The 15,889-nt window shown below is 56.7% G+C and overlaps 6 protein-coding genes across 6 annotated transcripts; 2 read left to right on the top strand and 4 right to left on the bottom strand.

The window, feature by feature from the left end:
• Positions 1-5,936: 5,936 nt before the first annotated feature.
• IUM83_15820 (Molybdenum cofactor biosynthesis protein A) lies at positions 5,937-7,064 on the top strand (the record flags this gene model as incomplete). Its single annotated transcript, XM_067940660.1, has 3 exons — positions 5,937-6,167; positions 6,259-6,481; positions 6,553-7,064. 3 exons carry the CDS (start codon positions 5,937-5,939, stop codon positions 7,062-7,064), a joined length of 966 nt encoding a protein of 321 aa, XP_067782074.1.
• Positions 7,065-9,806: 2,742 nt separating this feature from the next.
• On the bottom strand, positions 9,807-10,912 carry IUM83_15819 (pyrroline-5-carboxylate reductase; the record flags this gene model as incomplete). Its single annotated transcript, XM_067940659.1, has 5 exons — positions 9,807-9,888; positions 9,969-10,004; positions 10,072-10,170; positions 10,244-10,294; positions 10,368-10,912. The coding sequence occupies 5 exons, from the start codon at positions 10,910-10,912 to the stop codon at positions 9,807-9,809; spliced, it is 813 nt and encodes a 270-aa protein (XP_067782135.1).
• A 227-nt stretch (positions 10,913-11,139) lies between these two features.
• Positions 11,140-12,436, bottom strand: IUM83_15818 (pyrroline-5-carboxylate reductase; the record flags this gene model as incomplete). The annotated part of the gene is made up of 5 exons (XM_067940658.1): positions 11,140-11,376; positions 11,452-11,566; positions 11,617-11,660; positions 11,738-11,974; positions 12,047-12,436. The coding sequence occupies 5 exons, from the start codon at positions 12,434-12,436 to the stop codon at positions 11,140-11,142; spliced, it is 1,023 nt and encodes a 340-aa protein (XP_067782136.1).
• Positions 12,437-12,652: 216 nt separating this feature from the next.
• IUM83_15817 (uncharacterized protein) lies at positions 12,653-14,581 on the top strand (the record flags this gene model as incomplete). Its single annotated transcript, XM_067940657.1, has 10 exons — positions 12,653-12,664; positions 12,738-12,875; positions 12,938-13,027; positions 13,113-13,202; positions 13,279-13,395; positions 13,470-13,808; positions 13,884-13,952; positions 14,026-14,125; positions 14,201-14,328; positions 14,405-14,581. 10 exons carry the CDS (start codon positions 12,653-12,655, stop codon positions 14,579-14,581), a joined length of 1,260 nt encoding a protein of 419 aa, XP_067782137.1.
• Positions 14,582-14,646: 65 nt separating this feature from the next.
• On the bottom strand, positions 14,647-15,063 carry IUM83_15816 (elmo ced-12 family protein; the record flags this gene model as incomplete). The annotated part of the gene is made up of 1 exon (XM_067940656.1): positions 14,647-15,063. The coding sequence occupies one exon, from the start codon at positions 15,061-15,063 to the stop codon at positions 14,647-14,649; it is 417 nt and encodes a 138-aa protein (XP_067782138.1).
• A 44-nt stretch (positions 15,064-15,107) lies between these two features.
• Positions 15,108-15,844, bottom strand: IUM83_15815 (elmo ced-12 family protein; the record flags this gene model as incomplete). The annotated part of the gene is made up of 2 exons (XM_067940655.1): positions 15,108-15,518; positions 15,572-15,844. The coding sequence occupies 2 exons, from the start codon at positions 15,842-15,844 to the stop codon at positions 15,108-15,110; spliced, it is 684 nt and encodes a 227-aa protein (XP_067782139.1).
• Positions 15,845-15,889: the final 45 nt, after the last annotated feature.

The following is a 15,889-nucleotide window of genomic DNA, read 5'->3' as shown; positions in this document are numbered from 1 at the left end:
AGCCCCACAGGACGCGAGCGCCGCACAGCGACGACGGTGCGCTGCGTCCGCGACATAGCAACCCGTACATGTGCGCGATAGCGCTATAAAGTAAATAGAGGACGACCTTCTGGGCGTGAGATAAATACATAATATATTATTACTGCTCTGTGATTGACCGAAACCCTCTCTGTTAGAATATATTGCTATTCGGGGTGCCACACACATTTCGCGATACAGCGCGCGAAATACAAGACGTGCGCTGGACAGGGGTGAACCCGGACCTTCAAGCACCTCCCACAGGACATTCAAGCACGGTGGACCTTCATGCACAGCGGACCTTCACGCACGGCGGACCTTAAAGCACCAAGCGCGATCGCGCAGTAGTGGAGCGAGATGAAACCGCGAGCGTAACGGGTTGGGACAAACGGTATGTTCAGTAGTGAAGCGAGCTGGCACAGCGAGCGTAACGGGTTGCGATGTACTGTAGGCCAAATAGTGGAGCGAGCTGGAACAGCGAGCGTAACGGGTGGGGACAAACGGTATATCCAGTAGTGGAGCGAGCTGGAACAGCGAGCGTAACGGGTTGGGACAAACGGTAAAACCGAGCAAAAACGGGAGATCGTGCAGGAGACCGACCGTCTCCAACACGCACAACAACGACAGCAAGAAACGCCCGATGAACGTCAAGAACGGCAGGAACGTGACCGCCTTCGGCAGGAAGAACGTCGGGCTAATCTGACGCGAGAGGAAGCCGAAGCAGAGAGAGAGTAGCTCTTCGGGAGCATCAAGCAACGGTTCGCGATGCTCAAGAGGAGGAGGAGAGAGAGGAGCGACAGCAACAAGAGCGTATACGGCGCAGCACGCTTCGCAGAGGTCATGCACTCGCAAACCAAGAGGATTTCAGAGTCTCCATGCTCAGTGGCGCCAATATCGTCGATGGGCGCCACAGACTGCCTCCGACGACGGTCTGCCCTCATTGCAACGCATGGAAATGGCCTGCAGAGTCCAAGAAAGGCTGCTGTTTAGAGGGAGCGGTGCAACTACCCCCACTACGAGCTGCGCCTCCGCGATTGCACCAGTTGTACACGGACGCCGAGTTTCGGCGCCGCATCCGAGCCTACAATCAAGTGTTTGCCTTCACGTCGATTGGGGCTTCCTGTAGCTACCGCGCCAACTTCAGGGACGTGAACCAAGACGAGAGCGTTGCTGGACAACGCGGCGTATACACGTATCGTATTCAAGGAGCCATGGGGTACTACCTGGGCTCTCTGCTTCCGCGTATCGATACGTTCACGAACGAGCCCATGCCCCCCAAGTTTGCCCAGATCTATATCGTCGATCCAGACATGCACCAACGTGCGGAGCGACGCCGAGGTATCTTCGCTGACCTCCACCCTGGAACGCTGCTGGAGATCGAGCAAATGATGGAAGAGTCCAATCTGTTCGCGCAACAATTTCTCAACTTCGCGGAGAAGCTGCGCGCCGACCAGGCAGCAGGAAAGGAGGTGGTTGATATGGTGTTCCGGCTACATGAAAAGGGGTTGAACCCGCGAACTCACAACCTACCCACGGTTTCGGAAGTTGGAGCGACTCTTATCGAGGACGGAAACTTGGACAGTCCGCGGGACATCCTTCTGCGTACTAAAGATCACTCGCTGCTGCGCCTCTTCGGAACACACTCTGTGTATGACCCGTTGCAGTACCCACTACTTCTTCCGCATGGAGAATTGGGTTGGACCTACACAGACGTGTATGCGAACAACGTGGTGTGTAGAAAGAAGCGTGAAATGTCCCTCCGCGAGCACGTAGCCTACCGGTTATTCCAGAAAGTCGGTGACGAGTCGGTACTGCACCAAGGTGGGCGATTATACCAGCAGTACTGTGTAGATCAACGAGCCAAGTGCGAGCAAGAGCAACTGCGTTGGGTGGCATCCCATCAACCTGAACTTCGCGCCGATCAGTACAGCGGAGTTCGAGACGCTCTTCTAAGTGAAAACACGGTGGTTCTGCGCGAGGGAGAAGCTCTACTGACGGAGTACAACCGCGAAACTGGGGGCGCTACAGCACTCAGATGAACCGCAGCGTCGCTCGGAACACTTCCTGGACCAAATTGGCAAGCGCATCGTTCTACCAGCTACGCATTCGGGGAGTCCGCGGGCCATGTACATGTCTTACCAAGATTCTATGACTATCGTGCGCGAGTACGGAAAACCGGACGTCTTCGTTACTATGACGTGCAATCCTACGTGGGAGGAGATCCAGAAAAAGATACCGGAGCCAAACCAAAGCGCACAAGACCGCCCGGACATTGTAGCTCGCGTTTGGCAGCAGAAACTGGCGGCTATGCTGAAAGACTTGGATGAAGGCGTACTGGGACGTGTTCTGGCGAGGATCTACGTGGTGGAGTTCCAGAAGCGGGGTCTCTCATACGCACACATTCTTATCATTCTTGCTGACGAAGACAAGCCGCGTACAAGACAATTCATCGACAAATTGTGCTCCGCAGAGCTTCCCGACGCCGAGATCAACCCCCAGCTGTACGAGACCATCCTCACATGCATGATGCATGGCCCATGTGGCGCGATTAACCCCTCCAGCCCCTGTATGAAGGACGGGAAGTGCACGAAGGGGTACCCGAAGCCGTTGGTGGAGGTTACGCAAGGAAACGTGAACGGTTTTCCTGTCTGTAGACGTCGTCGCCGGCCTCGAGTTCTCAAGTTCAAGGGAAGGGAGTACGACAACGCCACCATTAACCAGTGGGTGGTCCCGTACAACCCCTACCTTTCGCAGAAGTACAACTGCCATATCAACGTGGAGGTCTGTACCCTCCCGGCGGTCAAATACCTGTACAAGTACGTCTACAAGGGGTCCGACAAGGCTGTAATAACTGTGGAAACGGTGAGCGGGGTGCAAGGATGGATCCCAACGAGATTCTTCGGTACCTGAACGCAAGGTATATATCTCCGATAGAGGCATGTATGCGGCTTCTCGACTTCTCCGTTCAAGGCAAGACGCACTCCATTGTACAGCTGACGATCCACCTGGAGAACGAGCAATTTGTGACCTTCCGTTCGAGCGACAACCCGGGCCGAGTTCTCACACGCGGCCGCCACACGATGTTGACCCGCTTCTTCGAACTGTGCGCCAGTGAGACCCCGGAGAACCAAATGGCAAAGATCATGGTGTACCAAGACATTCCGAGGCTATTCCGATGGGATGACAAGGCAAAGAAATGGGTTCGTCGCAAACAATACCAAGCGGCGCTTCGGCGGATGGTTCATGTGACCCCTCGGGACATGGAGCGGTTTTACATGCGTGTACTGCTGTGTCACCGCAAGGGGCCTCAGTCCTTTGCCAAGCTTCGGACAGTGGATGGTGTTACGTATGCGTCGTACCGCCAGGCCGCACTACCTAGAAGACGACGCAGAGTGGATTGCGTGTATGGAAGAAGCCGCTGCCTTCAAGATGCCGCAACTCCGCCAGCTCTTCGTGACGATCATTGTTTATCCTCAAGTTTCGGAGGTTCGCCAGCTATGGGATCGATTCTACGAGGTTCTTTCACAAGATTTCGCGCTCACATACGAGGACTTGGAAGGACAGGAGAAGGAAGACACGATCAGGTTCCACACACTCAAGGACCTTAACGACCTGCTCCAAATCAGTGGCTACGTAGTGGCGGACTTTGACCTCCCTCAGCTGGATGAATACCCGCGGCTGGTGCTGGATTCACTGCTGCGGAACAACCTCATTCGACGCGAACTGGAGGGGTACCAGCACTCTACCCTTCAAGCCATTGTGGACCAAGAAAGCCAGTTGAACGACGGCCAACGAGCTATTTACGACGAAATCATCCAGGCGGCCGAAGTACCAGTTCAAGGAAACAAGCTGTTCTTTATTGACGGCCCGGGAGGTACAGGAAAGTCAACTCTGCTGCGGCATATCCTGGCGAAGGTGCGACTGTCCGGGAAGATCGCGATTGCTGTGGCTTCGAGTGGAATTGCTTCGCTGTTGCTCATGGGTGGGCGCACAGCACATTCAACGTTCAAGATACCTCTCAAGCTGAACGACAAGTCGACGTGTGCGATTTATAAACAATCGCGCCTCAAGATGTTGATCGAGAGGGTCAGTTTGGTTATCTGGGACGAAGCTCCAATGACTCACAGGCACGCCTTCGTAGCGGTCGACAGGTCTTTGCGTGACATCATGGGTAACGACCAGGAGCCATTTGGAGGAAAAGTATTTGTACTTTCGGGTGACTTCCGCCAGATTTTGCCGGTGGTAGTGCGCGGCACACCAGCGGAGACCATTGACGCGTGTCTTAAGTCATCTACGCTCTGGCAACACTTCAGGCAGCTGCATCTCACGGAAAACATGCGTGTACAATCGGCAAGTAACGAAAGCACCGCCGCAGAGCTCGCGGCTTTCTCGGAGTTTCTTCTACAAGTGGGAGAGGGTAGGCACGATGTCAACAGGTCCCTGGGTAGGGACTATGTGAAGATTCCGCGCGATATGCTGATCGACAACATCTACGAAGAAGGAAACGACATTGAAGACGAAGAAATCGCACCTGGAGCTGTTCCACGGGGTTTGAAGAACATTATTGATAAGATGTACGCCGACATCAACGATCCCGAGGTTGCTACGGACGAGTACATCGCCAACAGGACCATCTTGACGACTACCAACGCCGTGGTGCACCGCATCAACCAAGCTGTCTCTGAACGACTCTCCGGGGAGGCCCAAGAGTATCTATCGGTGGATTCAGTGGATGACGACAACGAAGGCAACTTCGTTGAGCCGGAGGTGTTGCATTCGGTGACTATCAACGGTATTCCTCCACACAAGCTTACACTGAAGGAAGGCGCCCCAATAATGATGATGAGAAACCTGAACCCCGACTTGGGCCTCTGCAACGGAACGCGACTACGGGTTGTCCAGCTCAAGCCCCACGTCATTCATGCTACCATAATGACTGGCGAACGGATTGGTCAAAACGTTCTAATTCCAAGGATCGTCTTCGTCAGCGATGGGGACGCGCGCGAGTTCCCCTTCCGCTTGCGACGTAAGCAGTTTCCAGTTGTACCTGCGTTCGCCATGACCATCAACAAAGCCCAAGGCCAAACCGTCCAGAACCTGGGTTTGTATCTGGCGACACCCTGCTTCTCCCACGGACAGCTCTATGTGGCGCTGTCGAGAGTTACATCCAGGTCCAAGTTCAAGGCTTTGATCGAGTATCCAGAGCTGGAGGAAGACAACGGTGCATACACTGACAACATTGTGTACAGGCAGATATTCGAAGATGCTTAGACGGAGTAGGCATTCAGCAGTACACACTTCATAAGTACATAATTTCATGTCTGTTTTGGAAGAGCGATTCAGTTTAGCAATGTATTCCTTTGACGAAACCATCGCCCGCCGGAGCGAAGCGGAGGCGGGCATACCCATCCCCCAACGACAAAGCGTTGCTTAAGCGAACTAACCAGCCCGCCGGAGCGAAGCGGAGGCGGGTGGCCCACACTACTGTGACCAAACCCACAACCACCGCCGCGAAGCGGCGGCGCTCGGCTAGTATTTTATCTGTTAACATCACAAGTGGCTTGTAACCACTTGTCGTGTAACCCCGTTACAAATACGGTTCTCCTGCCGCTTCCGCAACCCATGAGTTCGATAAACACTGTGCTCGACGGGAAAATATACACGATATTTGGAGTATTGTAGCACAGTCGATATTGCGAAATGGCACATTATAATCCGATATAGGAGTGAATCTGAAAAAGTATACTTCGTTATTTCTCTACGAGTGCCTCTCATCAAGGTACTGTAAAACCTGTAATTGTGCCCCATCCCTTTAGAAGCCCCCCCCCCCAAATGTGTTTGCTTTTTGTGGGCAAAAGTAAATAGTGACCCGGGTACTATTCCGTTACTCCACCCCGCCCCACTTCCGGACGCAGCGCATGCACCGCCTAGCCTCCTCATTGCCGAGACGCACCGCTCGTCGCAGCGCTGCTCTCAGCACCCGCGCCGAGTGGAAGCGCCAGGTGGAGGAGGGACCGAGTCTACACGACTTCCTCTCAAACAGTCGCCCCAAGGTCAATTCCAGTGGTGCACACGCCCAGCAGACCACTTCAAGCCGAGAAGAATCGTTGCAGCAGATCCGCCAGATCCTGGCAGAGATCCGAGAATCGGTACGACTGTGATAAACTCAGTGGGGGGCTCGGGAGGTAGACAAGGGTGGCATTGACACGGGACTAACTAGTTGGCGCTCGTGCATTGCAGGAGCGAAGGGAGACAGCGCCGGCGCAGCTGGTGGACCGATTCGGACGAGCTCACACGTATCTGCGGATTTCGCTGACCGAACGCTGCAACTTGAGGTGTCGGTACTGCATGCCGGAGGAGGGGGTGCCCTTGCAGCCCAATCAAGACCTGCTGACCACACCCGAGATCATCCGACTGGCAAAGCTCTTCGCTTCTTCGGGTGTGAAGAGGATTCGGCTCACAGGTGGCGAGCCGCTGCTTCGACGGGATTTGGTAGAGTTGGTGGCTCAGTTGCGAGCGATTCCGGGCATTGAGTCCGTGGGGTCACGACGAACGGCATCACGCTGCAGAGAAAGCTGCTGGCTTTGCAGCGAGCTGGCGCGGATAGACTGAATATTAGTTTGGATACGTTGCAGCCAGAGAAGTTTGCTCATATCACGAGGCGGCAAGGCTTTACGCGGGTGATGAATTCCATTGTGGAGGCGCAAGCGCTAGGGTTTGCACCGCTCAAGATTAACTGTGTGGTGCAGCGGCATTTCAACCTGGACGAGATCGTGGGATTTGTGAAGTTCACTGAGAAACATGCAGTTGATGTGCGCTTTATCGAGTGGATGCCATTCGACAGCAACAGGTGGAATGACGAGACTTTTGTCCCGTTCAAGGAGATGATGGACCTTATCAAGGCCGTGTTCCCCACTGTGGAGAAGTTGCATGATGGCGCAAATGACACGTCTAAGGCCTTTCACGTGCCAGGGTTTAAAGGGCAATTTGGCTTCATCACATCCATGAGCGAGCATTTTGCGGTTCGTGCAATCGACTTCGTCTGACTGCTGATGGAAATCTGAAGGTTTGCCTTTTTGGGAACACCGAAGTCAGTTTGCGGGATGCCATGCGTTACAATATTGCCGACAAGGACATCCTCGAAATTGTCGATGTAGCCGTGAAGCGCAAGAAATTTGCACTTGGCGGGCATGGGGACATGTACGGCCTCTCCAAAGCAAAGAACCGTCCAATGATTCTCATCGGAGGATAGAGAGGCATGTGTTGACTGGACAACGTCCGTGTGTTGAATTTGCGAGCTGGTTACGCTACGGATGATAACCGAAACCAATTGGCGAATCACTATAAGATCTGGTGCGGATACAAACACCTTTGTCGTGGCGAGAACGTTGCAAGTCACTACTTTTACAATTTTCAAACGTGAAACTTCTGGTTTGAGGAAGCAAGGAACATCGCAATAATATGCATATCACTCGAATCATGCACCAATTCTCGGTGTATCAGTCGGAATGAAAGTTGTTTTCAGCCAAACAGTTTCATTTCATTCCCGACGTGTTGTTACGAAGGTTCATTGCCGTCAATGGTGCTGTTTTAAACCAGCTACGTCATATATTACGATAAGGAAAAATACCAGCGTTGTGCGGAGTGAGCACCTGCCTCTCCAGAAAGTTACCGTTTTCTCACGAGATCACCGATCAAATAATCGGGGGTAATGAGAGCGTTATCAAGCACCAAGCTCACATCTTGAAGGTTGCCGAGCACCCGTAGCAGAGGTGTCACCAAGTCCATGGCCGAGTCCAATCGTGACACCAGTCCGGTCGAGTCCCACAGAAAGCGGGTCGAGCATCGGCATTCAAGTCGCTGGCCGAGAAGGCGGGCGCACAACGGCAAATTGCCAGAATCAGCGTTAGCGCCGTCAGCGCGTGTCATCCCCAGTAGATGAGGAAACACGCACCGCAGCGTTGTCTCCGTGATTGTGATACTCAGAGAGGCTGACGTATTCAAGGCTCCAAATGGCTGTTCCTTCATCCACATCAAGTTCAGGTGAAGATTGCCGAAGTATGTCGAATAGCGTTGCCATTGCTCGCTTAGAGCATCAACCCCGATAATCTCTCCGATCACCACAAGAGGGGACATTGAACTCCTCAGAAAGTTTTCTTGCTGCTGAAGGGTGGGCAATTGCGAAGTAATGGTTGAAGCCCTGGGCTCCACCTCGCTAATTGGCACGAGACAACCATAGCGGAACAGACGAAAGTACTCCGCGGCAAAACTCCACACGTTGCGTTTAGTGTGGATACCGTAGCAGACTGTGTAGCAGTGGGCACTCAAACTCTGCACTTCCTCACGAAGTCGCTGGACATTCTCTTCGAGATTGTACTCAAAATCGCGTTGTCTGGCACGATACCGGGCTTGGCTGCTCCGGCACTGCTCGCGTCGTCGTTCTGGATTCCGTCGAACTCGTTTCCGTTTGAGCTTCATCTCCTGAGGATTTGTAACTAGCGAATCCTTGAAAGGAGCAATTGTGGGGCTGAAAACGATGAGTTTTTCGGTAAGATGGGCTACCACTGGCACCTGGGTGTCAGCCAAATTCGACACGTCGCGTTTCCGGGTGAACAGTGACGCAAGGCGTCGGGGTGAAAACTGTTTGCTTTCCTTCATTGGTTGTTCTGTGAGTGCAATTACCGAGAATGGCGGCAAACGCTGTCTTGCAGAATCTCCATCTCCATGACGGAGGCTTGAAATGCTGGTGCCAATCACTTGAGTGCCCTCGCTCCCTAGCATGCTTTGCTCTTGTTAAAACGCCAACTGCGGAGTGCTTGTTGCAGTGCGACTCGTGTCCTGGATTCAGAAGGTTTTGATTGCAGGATTGCGTGAGCCAATTCTGTTGACGAGAGGACCGCTACGCAGCGTAGCTTACGCCAGTACCTTCGACGATGGCCTATCAGGTGGAAAATATGAAGCCCTCCCTCCCTTCGCTCGTAGCATTGAAGTGTTCCAGGGCACTCGACTGCGCAGCTTATCACGGTGCCGCTTCACCGACCCCATAGATTTTCCTACAGCACGATTCGTGACAGTGCGCAGGTGGTTAGCTGCCCACGAGTGTACCGTTCAGTACGGTTGACGGGCATCGTGGACACTTCATCATCAACGCGAACATAATGACGGTTTTCTTCCAAACGACGTTAGCATCGACACAGTAGATGAAAAACCGACAGGATTAGTCGCATTTCCAAGGACATGCGATCGCATTGGAAGAGTCCTCGCTATCGTGTCGCTACCAAGCGCAGCATGCTAAGTTATTGGAATTAAGAGCGCGTAATTCCACAGCCGCAACATTGCAACCAGCCCGAAGTTTCGGGCGCATGCGTTCGACGTGGGGCTTGTCGTGTCCATACTGTCAGGGAGAAAATAGTAGGAGTCCAGCGCATAGTAGCTCCTGATCCTGGCGCGAATTTGTCCGCTGTGGCCAACCTGTTGCTGCTGTCTTGCCTCTTGACAATCTTGGTCAGCACAAACACCGCCTTCTTGAACCTTGGCGGCGCCATCTTCGAATGCAAGCATCGTCATGAAACATTCTTGATCGAGTTAAAATGCAAGGCTCTTTCCCCGTTCCTGTTTCTTCGTGGCCGCCTCATCTTCGTCTTTCGCCTTTTTCAGGCTTGCGGCATCCTCTGAGTATGTCGAGTCCTTGGCAACAGCCCCGCTTGGGAGACTGCATCATGGGATACAATCTGCTTATCAACAGCCCCCAGCTCACTGCAACGTATCAACACATCACAGCACCACGTTCAGTACAGAGCTCCCCCTCCCAACACCACAGACCAACTGTCGGCAATTACCTCGGATACAGTCTCCTCGCCCTTAGCACCCCTGCCGACGCAACAGATCACAGCAACTACGTGTCAGCGCTTCTACAATCACCAACTCCTTCCGCTCGACACAGTACGTACTCGGCAGAAGGACTGCGGCCAGCGCTGCTCCCCTCTCTGTCTCACATAACAGTCACAATCAGTACTCTCCGCGCAAAGCCACTGACAAGACAAAGCCACCCACCGCTTGGGCGAAGGAGAAGCGCGGCGCGGGGAGGGCGACGCGCGCGGCGAGCCTCGAGGCGAAGCCGAGCCGCGCTTGTCCCCGGGACTGGCGCTGCGTCTGCACCAACAGCCACCACCACCACACATCAGTCACACGCCCAGCAGTCATCGAGACAGCGCTGGCCACCCACCTCGGCGAGCGAGAGCGCGACTTCGAGCGTCGGCGCGGCGAGCGTCTAGGCCTAGACAGAGAGAGAGACAGCAGTCAGTACACCGACACAGAGCGAGCTGCTCCTACGCTGCCAGCGCACGTACGAGCCGTCCGCCGGCAGGTTGAGGATGCGGCGCATCTCCTGCGGACTCTTGCGGTGCTGCTTGGCGAAGAGCACGGCGATCTCGCGGCCGCCGAGCTGCGTGCGGTCCATCTCGAACTTGATGTCGCGGCCCACGCGCGCGTCGGCGAACTCGATGAAGGCGAAGCCGCGCGGGCGGTTCGAGTTGTACTCCTTGGGGATGTACACGTCCAGGATGTCGCCCGCGCGGCGCGAGAAGGCGCGGCGCAGCTCGTCCTGCGTGGTCTCGGGCGACAGGTTGCGCACCAGCAGGCTGATGGGCTCGCGCCGCCCGCCGCGGTCGGCGGAGCGCGAGCGCGAGCGGCCGCGCCGGTCTCCGCGTCCGCGGCTGCGGTCTCTCCGACGGTCTCGCGATCGCGAGCGCGCGCGCCGGTCCCTGGAGCGCGAGCGCTTGGGCGGCGAGGCTCCACGGCCACCGCGACTGCCGCTACGGCTGCGCTGACGCGCGCGGCGTGGGCTGCGGCTGCGGCTGCGGCGCGGGGAGGCGGAGGCGGAGCGACGACCCATTGAGGCTGCGGAGGACGGAGGAGGAGGAAGCGGTTTTGAACTGCGTGGCTGGCGAGGCGCGAAAACCTGCGCTAGCGCATGACGCATGACGTAGTGCAGGTTTCTCTGCGCCAATGATGGCGGCCACTTCAAGTTGATGGACAGGGTATTAGTCGTTATGGTATGGATAGGTGATGTGTATGGGTCGGCTGCTGCATACTAGCGTACTTGGAGAGAGAGAGCTGGGATTATGAGCGCGGGCGCTGGCGCTGGATGGGCTCGGAGGAGCCGAGCTCGAGGCAGCGCTCGTACGCGGCCCAGATGGAGTCGGCGATCACGGCGCGGAAGCCGTTCTTCTCGGCGCGGTAGAGCCCGGCGGCCGTGGTGCCGCCGGGGCTCGTGATGTTGTTCCGCAGCTCCACTGGGTGCACGTCCTCCGACTGCATGTACAGTGCGGAGCCCAACATCGTCTGCTGCACTAGTTTCTGCGAAGCGGAGAGTCGTGCGGTTAGTCAACCGGTTTTCAATAGGGGGGAGATCTGTCGGGGATTCATTCGTACCGTGGCAACGGGTCGAGAGAAGCCCATGTGCACGCCCGTGTCGATCATCGCCTCCGCCACGAGGGAAGAAGTAGGCTGCGCCACGAAGCCATAGTTAGTATTGTCAGATGCAATGCTGACAAACAAGCAAGACGGAGGGGTGACTTACCAGGGCCCGACCCGGACAGCGCCGTCGCCATGTCCAGCGCATTTTCATCATCAACAAACACCTGCGTCAAGCAGCACCAGTCAGATTCGACACTACACACGTGAGACAACGCCCGTCAGAGTTCCTTGTCGACCGCACCTCCACGCCGAAAGACCCGAGGATCTGCTTGGTCAGCTCGTGCTGCACGCTCGTGACCTCCGCCGACTGCGCCCAGACCGTCGTGCCCTCCCCGATCATGGCCGGCGTGTTGGGCATGGTGCGGATGATGTGGCTGTTCTGGCCCAGCATCTTCTGCAGCTGCTTGATGCTCTGCCCTGCCACGACCGAGATCACGAGCGCGTCCGGGTCCATGGCCGCCTTCACCGCTCGCAGCACCTGCTCAGCAGCCCAGCACAGTCAGAACTTAACAGTCAATCCACCTCAACTCCAGCAGCTGTGGCCACGTACGTCGTCGACCACCTGCGGCTTGACGGCCACGAGGATCACGTCCGCGTCCTTGACCGCCGAGCTGTTGCGCGTGTGAGTCTCCACGTTGAGCTTGGCGTACTTGCCGCGCATGGCTGGGTTCGGGTCCGAGACCACGACCTTGGAGCTGGGGATCAGCCCCTCGGATAGCACGCCCGTGATGATGGCCTCGGCCATGTTGCCGCCGCCGATGACGGCCAGGCGGCTGAGCTCCAGCTCCGCCTGCTCGGCGGCCGCTGTGGCGCTGTGCTGCTGCTGCTTGCGCGACCTGGCGAACGGGCCCTTGCCGCTGGACGAGGCGGCGCGAGCCATCAGCAGCGGTGCGCGGTGGCGGACCACAGCCGGGTGGAGCTTGGACGCGAGCGACAGCATCGAAAGAGGGGGCGGACGCGTGCGCGACGAGCGGCGGAAGCGATAATGACGTTTGCAACGGTCGCGCAACCGTCTCCTCTGAGAATGAATATGTTCAAGATGGTAAAACCGTATTGAGGACATAACAAGATGACCTTCTATAACGCATGTTGACAGCGACGGCTAAGATCACGACGTTCGTAACGGCATTTTTGGCTCGCGAGCAGCTCCGACAACATGCGCGGACAGGTACGCGGTATGGTACTCGCCGGGTGGCGCCGTGGCGGGGCCAGGGGCTGACGTTGCGGCGCGCTGCGTGCAGCTGGAGTTGACGCCGACCTACGCGGCGCAGCTGGACGGGAAGATCCTGGCCATGGCGCACGCCGTGGGCGACGTGGACGGCGACGGCGCCACGGAGCTGCTCTTCGGCTCCATCCTGGGCAAGGTCTCGGTCTTCAAGGTGCGGCGAGCAGTGCGCACTGTGCTGCTGATAGTGTAGATTCTGACGGGGAACTGCTGCAGATTGTGGGGGACCGCCTGGTGCAGTGGCGGTGCTGCGAGGTGAACGGATCCGTGACGTCCATTTGCCTCAATGACTCCTTCGTCGGCGACGTGAGTTGCGGCGGGGCTGATTGTTGTCGTGGAGGAGGAGGATCTGTGGTGCTGATGGTTATTGGGGTGCTATGGGCTGAGGCAGACGCGGGTTATCGTGGCGACGGCGGAAGGGAAGTGCTCCGTGTTCCGCTCGGTGGAGGGCGCTGACGTGATGCAGCTGTGCTCCGAGTTTGTACGACGATGTTGTGTTGTGTGAGTGGCGCAATAGTGGACTGATGAGGGCTTTTGTCTGCTGTGTTGCTTGGCAGAACGTCGCGCTCAATATCTGCGATGTCATTCACTTTGGGGGCGAGCTCATCGTTGCTACGCGCGACGGCCGGGTGTTTGCCTACAGGGCGAAACTTGAGCATGATGATCCTGATGAGGTGTGCATATCTGCCCCACGCGCTGAGATGGGAGCGACGCGAGCTCACCAAAATTATTTTATGTTGCTGCTCAGCTAGCAGAGTATTCGCAGGTCGCTCAGATGGAGGTCAATGGCGAGATCGAAACGCTGCTGGTGCTGCACTCCACCTTGTCGAACCCGGATGCTTCGCCCCAGCTCTTAGCTCGATGCTTCTCCGGTGAGGTATTTTGTGTTCGTGGACCTAGCGCAGAAGAAACCGATGACAAGCGAGAGATCACGCCCTGGAACGGCCCTCCTCATGACACCGACGGCATTACATTCGTGGTGGGCGATATCGAGCTGGGCGGTGAGCGAGGCATGATTGCTCTTGTATCCATGACTGGCCTGGTGTCGCTGTTCTCATCGTCTGGAGAGCGGCAGTGGGATTTCCAGGTGTGTTAAGTGCTGATGCGGCTCTAGCGTGTGCTCAACTCGGCTTCTGATTACAGTTGATTCTCTTTTGCTCAGTTACCGGAGGCAGTGGTGAATGCTGACAGGCTGGAGATGACAGCAGCGGGAGGAGATCGCCAAGATGCTGTACGTTAAAAGTGAAGATCATGTGCTCCTAGCTTACACGAGTAAGTTCTAACAGAATTTACCGTGGTCACAGATTGTGGTCTGTACTTGGAGTGGGCAGATTTACGCTATCCAAAGTGAGCGGAGACTTGTGCGCTTTCGGATGCTGCTGCCCGGTTGCTCCATGTTTTGCGGTAAGGTATTTTATTATGCACTTTTGATCGCCGTAGACTTTTGCTCAATTCATGTCTGATCTGCTTTCTCTGTAGTGGGCATCCGTGAGTCGTCGTCTACCCAGATCGACCCCACCATTGTCAGCATCAGCACTTCTGGCGCATTTTTTGTCTTCCGTGACGTGCAAGAAACGCTTATCCGCGGTCTGCGGGACTCCACACTGGTAAAATGCCGCCTTGGTACGCATTTCGTGCACATCCGCATCTAACTTTTGAGGTCTTCTGTTTGTTTATCATCAGGCTGATAAAGTGAGGGAAAGCGCAGTGTTTCCTAAGATGGACACCCCGGAAAAGCGCGAGTCGATCATGAAGAAACTCCGTGACGCGTTCCCTGAAGCAGTGGCGTCCACCGCAGCTACAACGCCGACAATGGAAGAGCTCATCAGTGCAATCCTTGCCGTTCCCGTGCAACCGTAATGTGGAATCAATGGGTATATATTGCATATTTTATCGCGCTCGCTAGTTCAGTTTGATCCGTGTGCCTACCAGTTCTGCAACTGGTAGGCGTGCTCGACGAGGCTAGTGACATTCTCAGAGCCCCGACGAAGCAGCTCTTGCGCGAAGTCGCCAACATAGTTGAGGTGGAAGCTGATGTCGGACGAGTTGGTCGAGTTGAGCTTCCACGATGCGTCGAAGGCCCGGAACGAGATGCAGTAGAGCTCGAAGAAGGCCATCGGGTCCTCAAACAGTCTCCAGAACGGCCGTTCCGACCCCAGACAGCCTCCATCTCTCAGCTGCAGCAAGTCTGACAGCACGTACGCGATCTGCGACCCCACCATCGCGTAGGAGTACGCCTCCGGTCCGCTCTGGTCGTTCAGGATCGGCAACGCCACCGTGCGGTGCACCTCGTGGAAAAACACGAGGCACTGCAACGGCAGCAAGAACTGCATCTCCCTCATGGGGTCTCCGTGGCGGAAGCCGAGTCGATTCCACTCCGCACTGGTCAGGGCGAAGGGCTGCGTGTCGAAGCACGAGGACCAGAGCCGCTGCAGCATGTCGACATGCTCGGGTTTCCAGGGTGCAGCGGGGCCTTCATAGCTCCGATGAGCTTGGCCAGCTGCGCCAAGGCCGCGGCCGTCGGCGGGGCATTGCCGGAGGCTCCCCCCACGCCGGCCGCGGCGGCCGTGACCTTCTCCCACATCTGCGCCGAGTGCTTCTGCAGCGTCTGGGCCATGGCCGAGCCCTTCATCTTGGAGGCCAGCGCCTTCTTGACCCCGAAGAGCACGCTGCCCACGTCCTGCTGCGGTGGGTGCTGCGGCTGCGGCATGGGGTAGCCCTGCTCCAGCTGCGGCTTGCTCTGCCAGTGGAAGAAGGCGCCGAACTGGCGGTCCTCCGGCACGTCCACGAGCTCCTCCTGCACGGGCGGCGGGGCGTCGGCGCGTCGTGGGCGGCCTCCAGCTGCAGCACCTTGACGCGGATCTCCCCGTTGCTGGCCACGGGCAGCGCGCGGCCCTCGTCCGTCAGGTCCCTCCAGCAGTAGCCGCCGCCGCCGCTGCTGTCGACCTGCAGGCGGAAGTGGAAGGCGCCCTCGAACGGGAACTTGCGGCGCAGCTCGCCCAGCGTGGGGCGCGCGGACAGCAGCAGCGACGACGCGAACTCCTCCAGCCGCGCGTCGTCCGCCTCCAGCAGCATCTGCTGGAAGAAGTAGCGGCACAGCACGCCGCACTCGCGCGGAGCCATGGCCGACGTCCGATAATGCGCCAAGACCGGCGGGAAGCACCCTGC

The sequence above is a fragment of the Phytophthora cinnamomi genome, assembly GCF_018691715.1.
Source record: "Phytophthora cinnamomi strain GKB4 chromosome Unknown Contig111, whole genome shotgun sequence".
In the NCBI taxonomy this organism is placed as follows: domain Eukaryota; phylum Oomycota; class Peronosporomycetes; order Peronosporales; family Peronosporaceae; genus Phytophthora; species Phytophthora cinnamomi.
The sequence above is the reverse complement of the archived record's forward strand: the minus strand, read 5'-3'. Positions and strand labels throughout refer to the sequence as shown.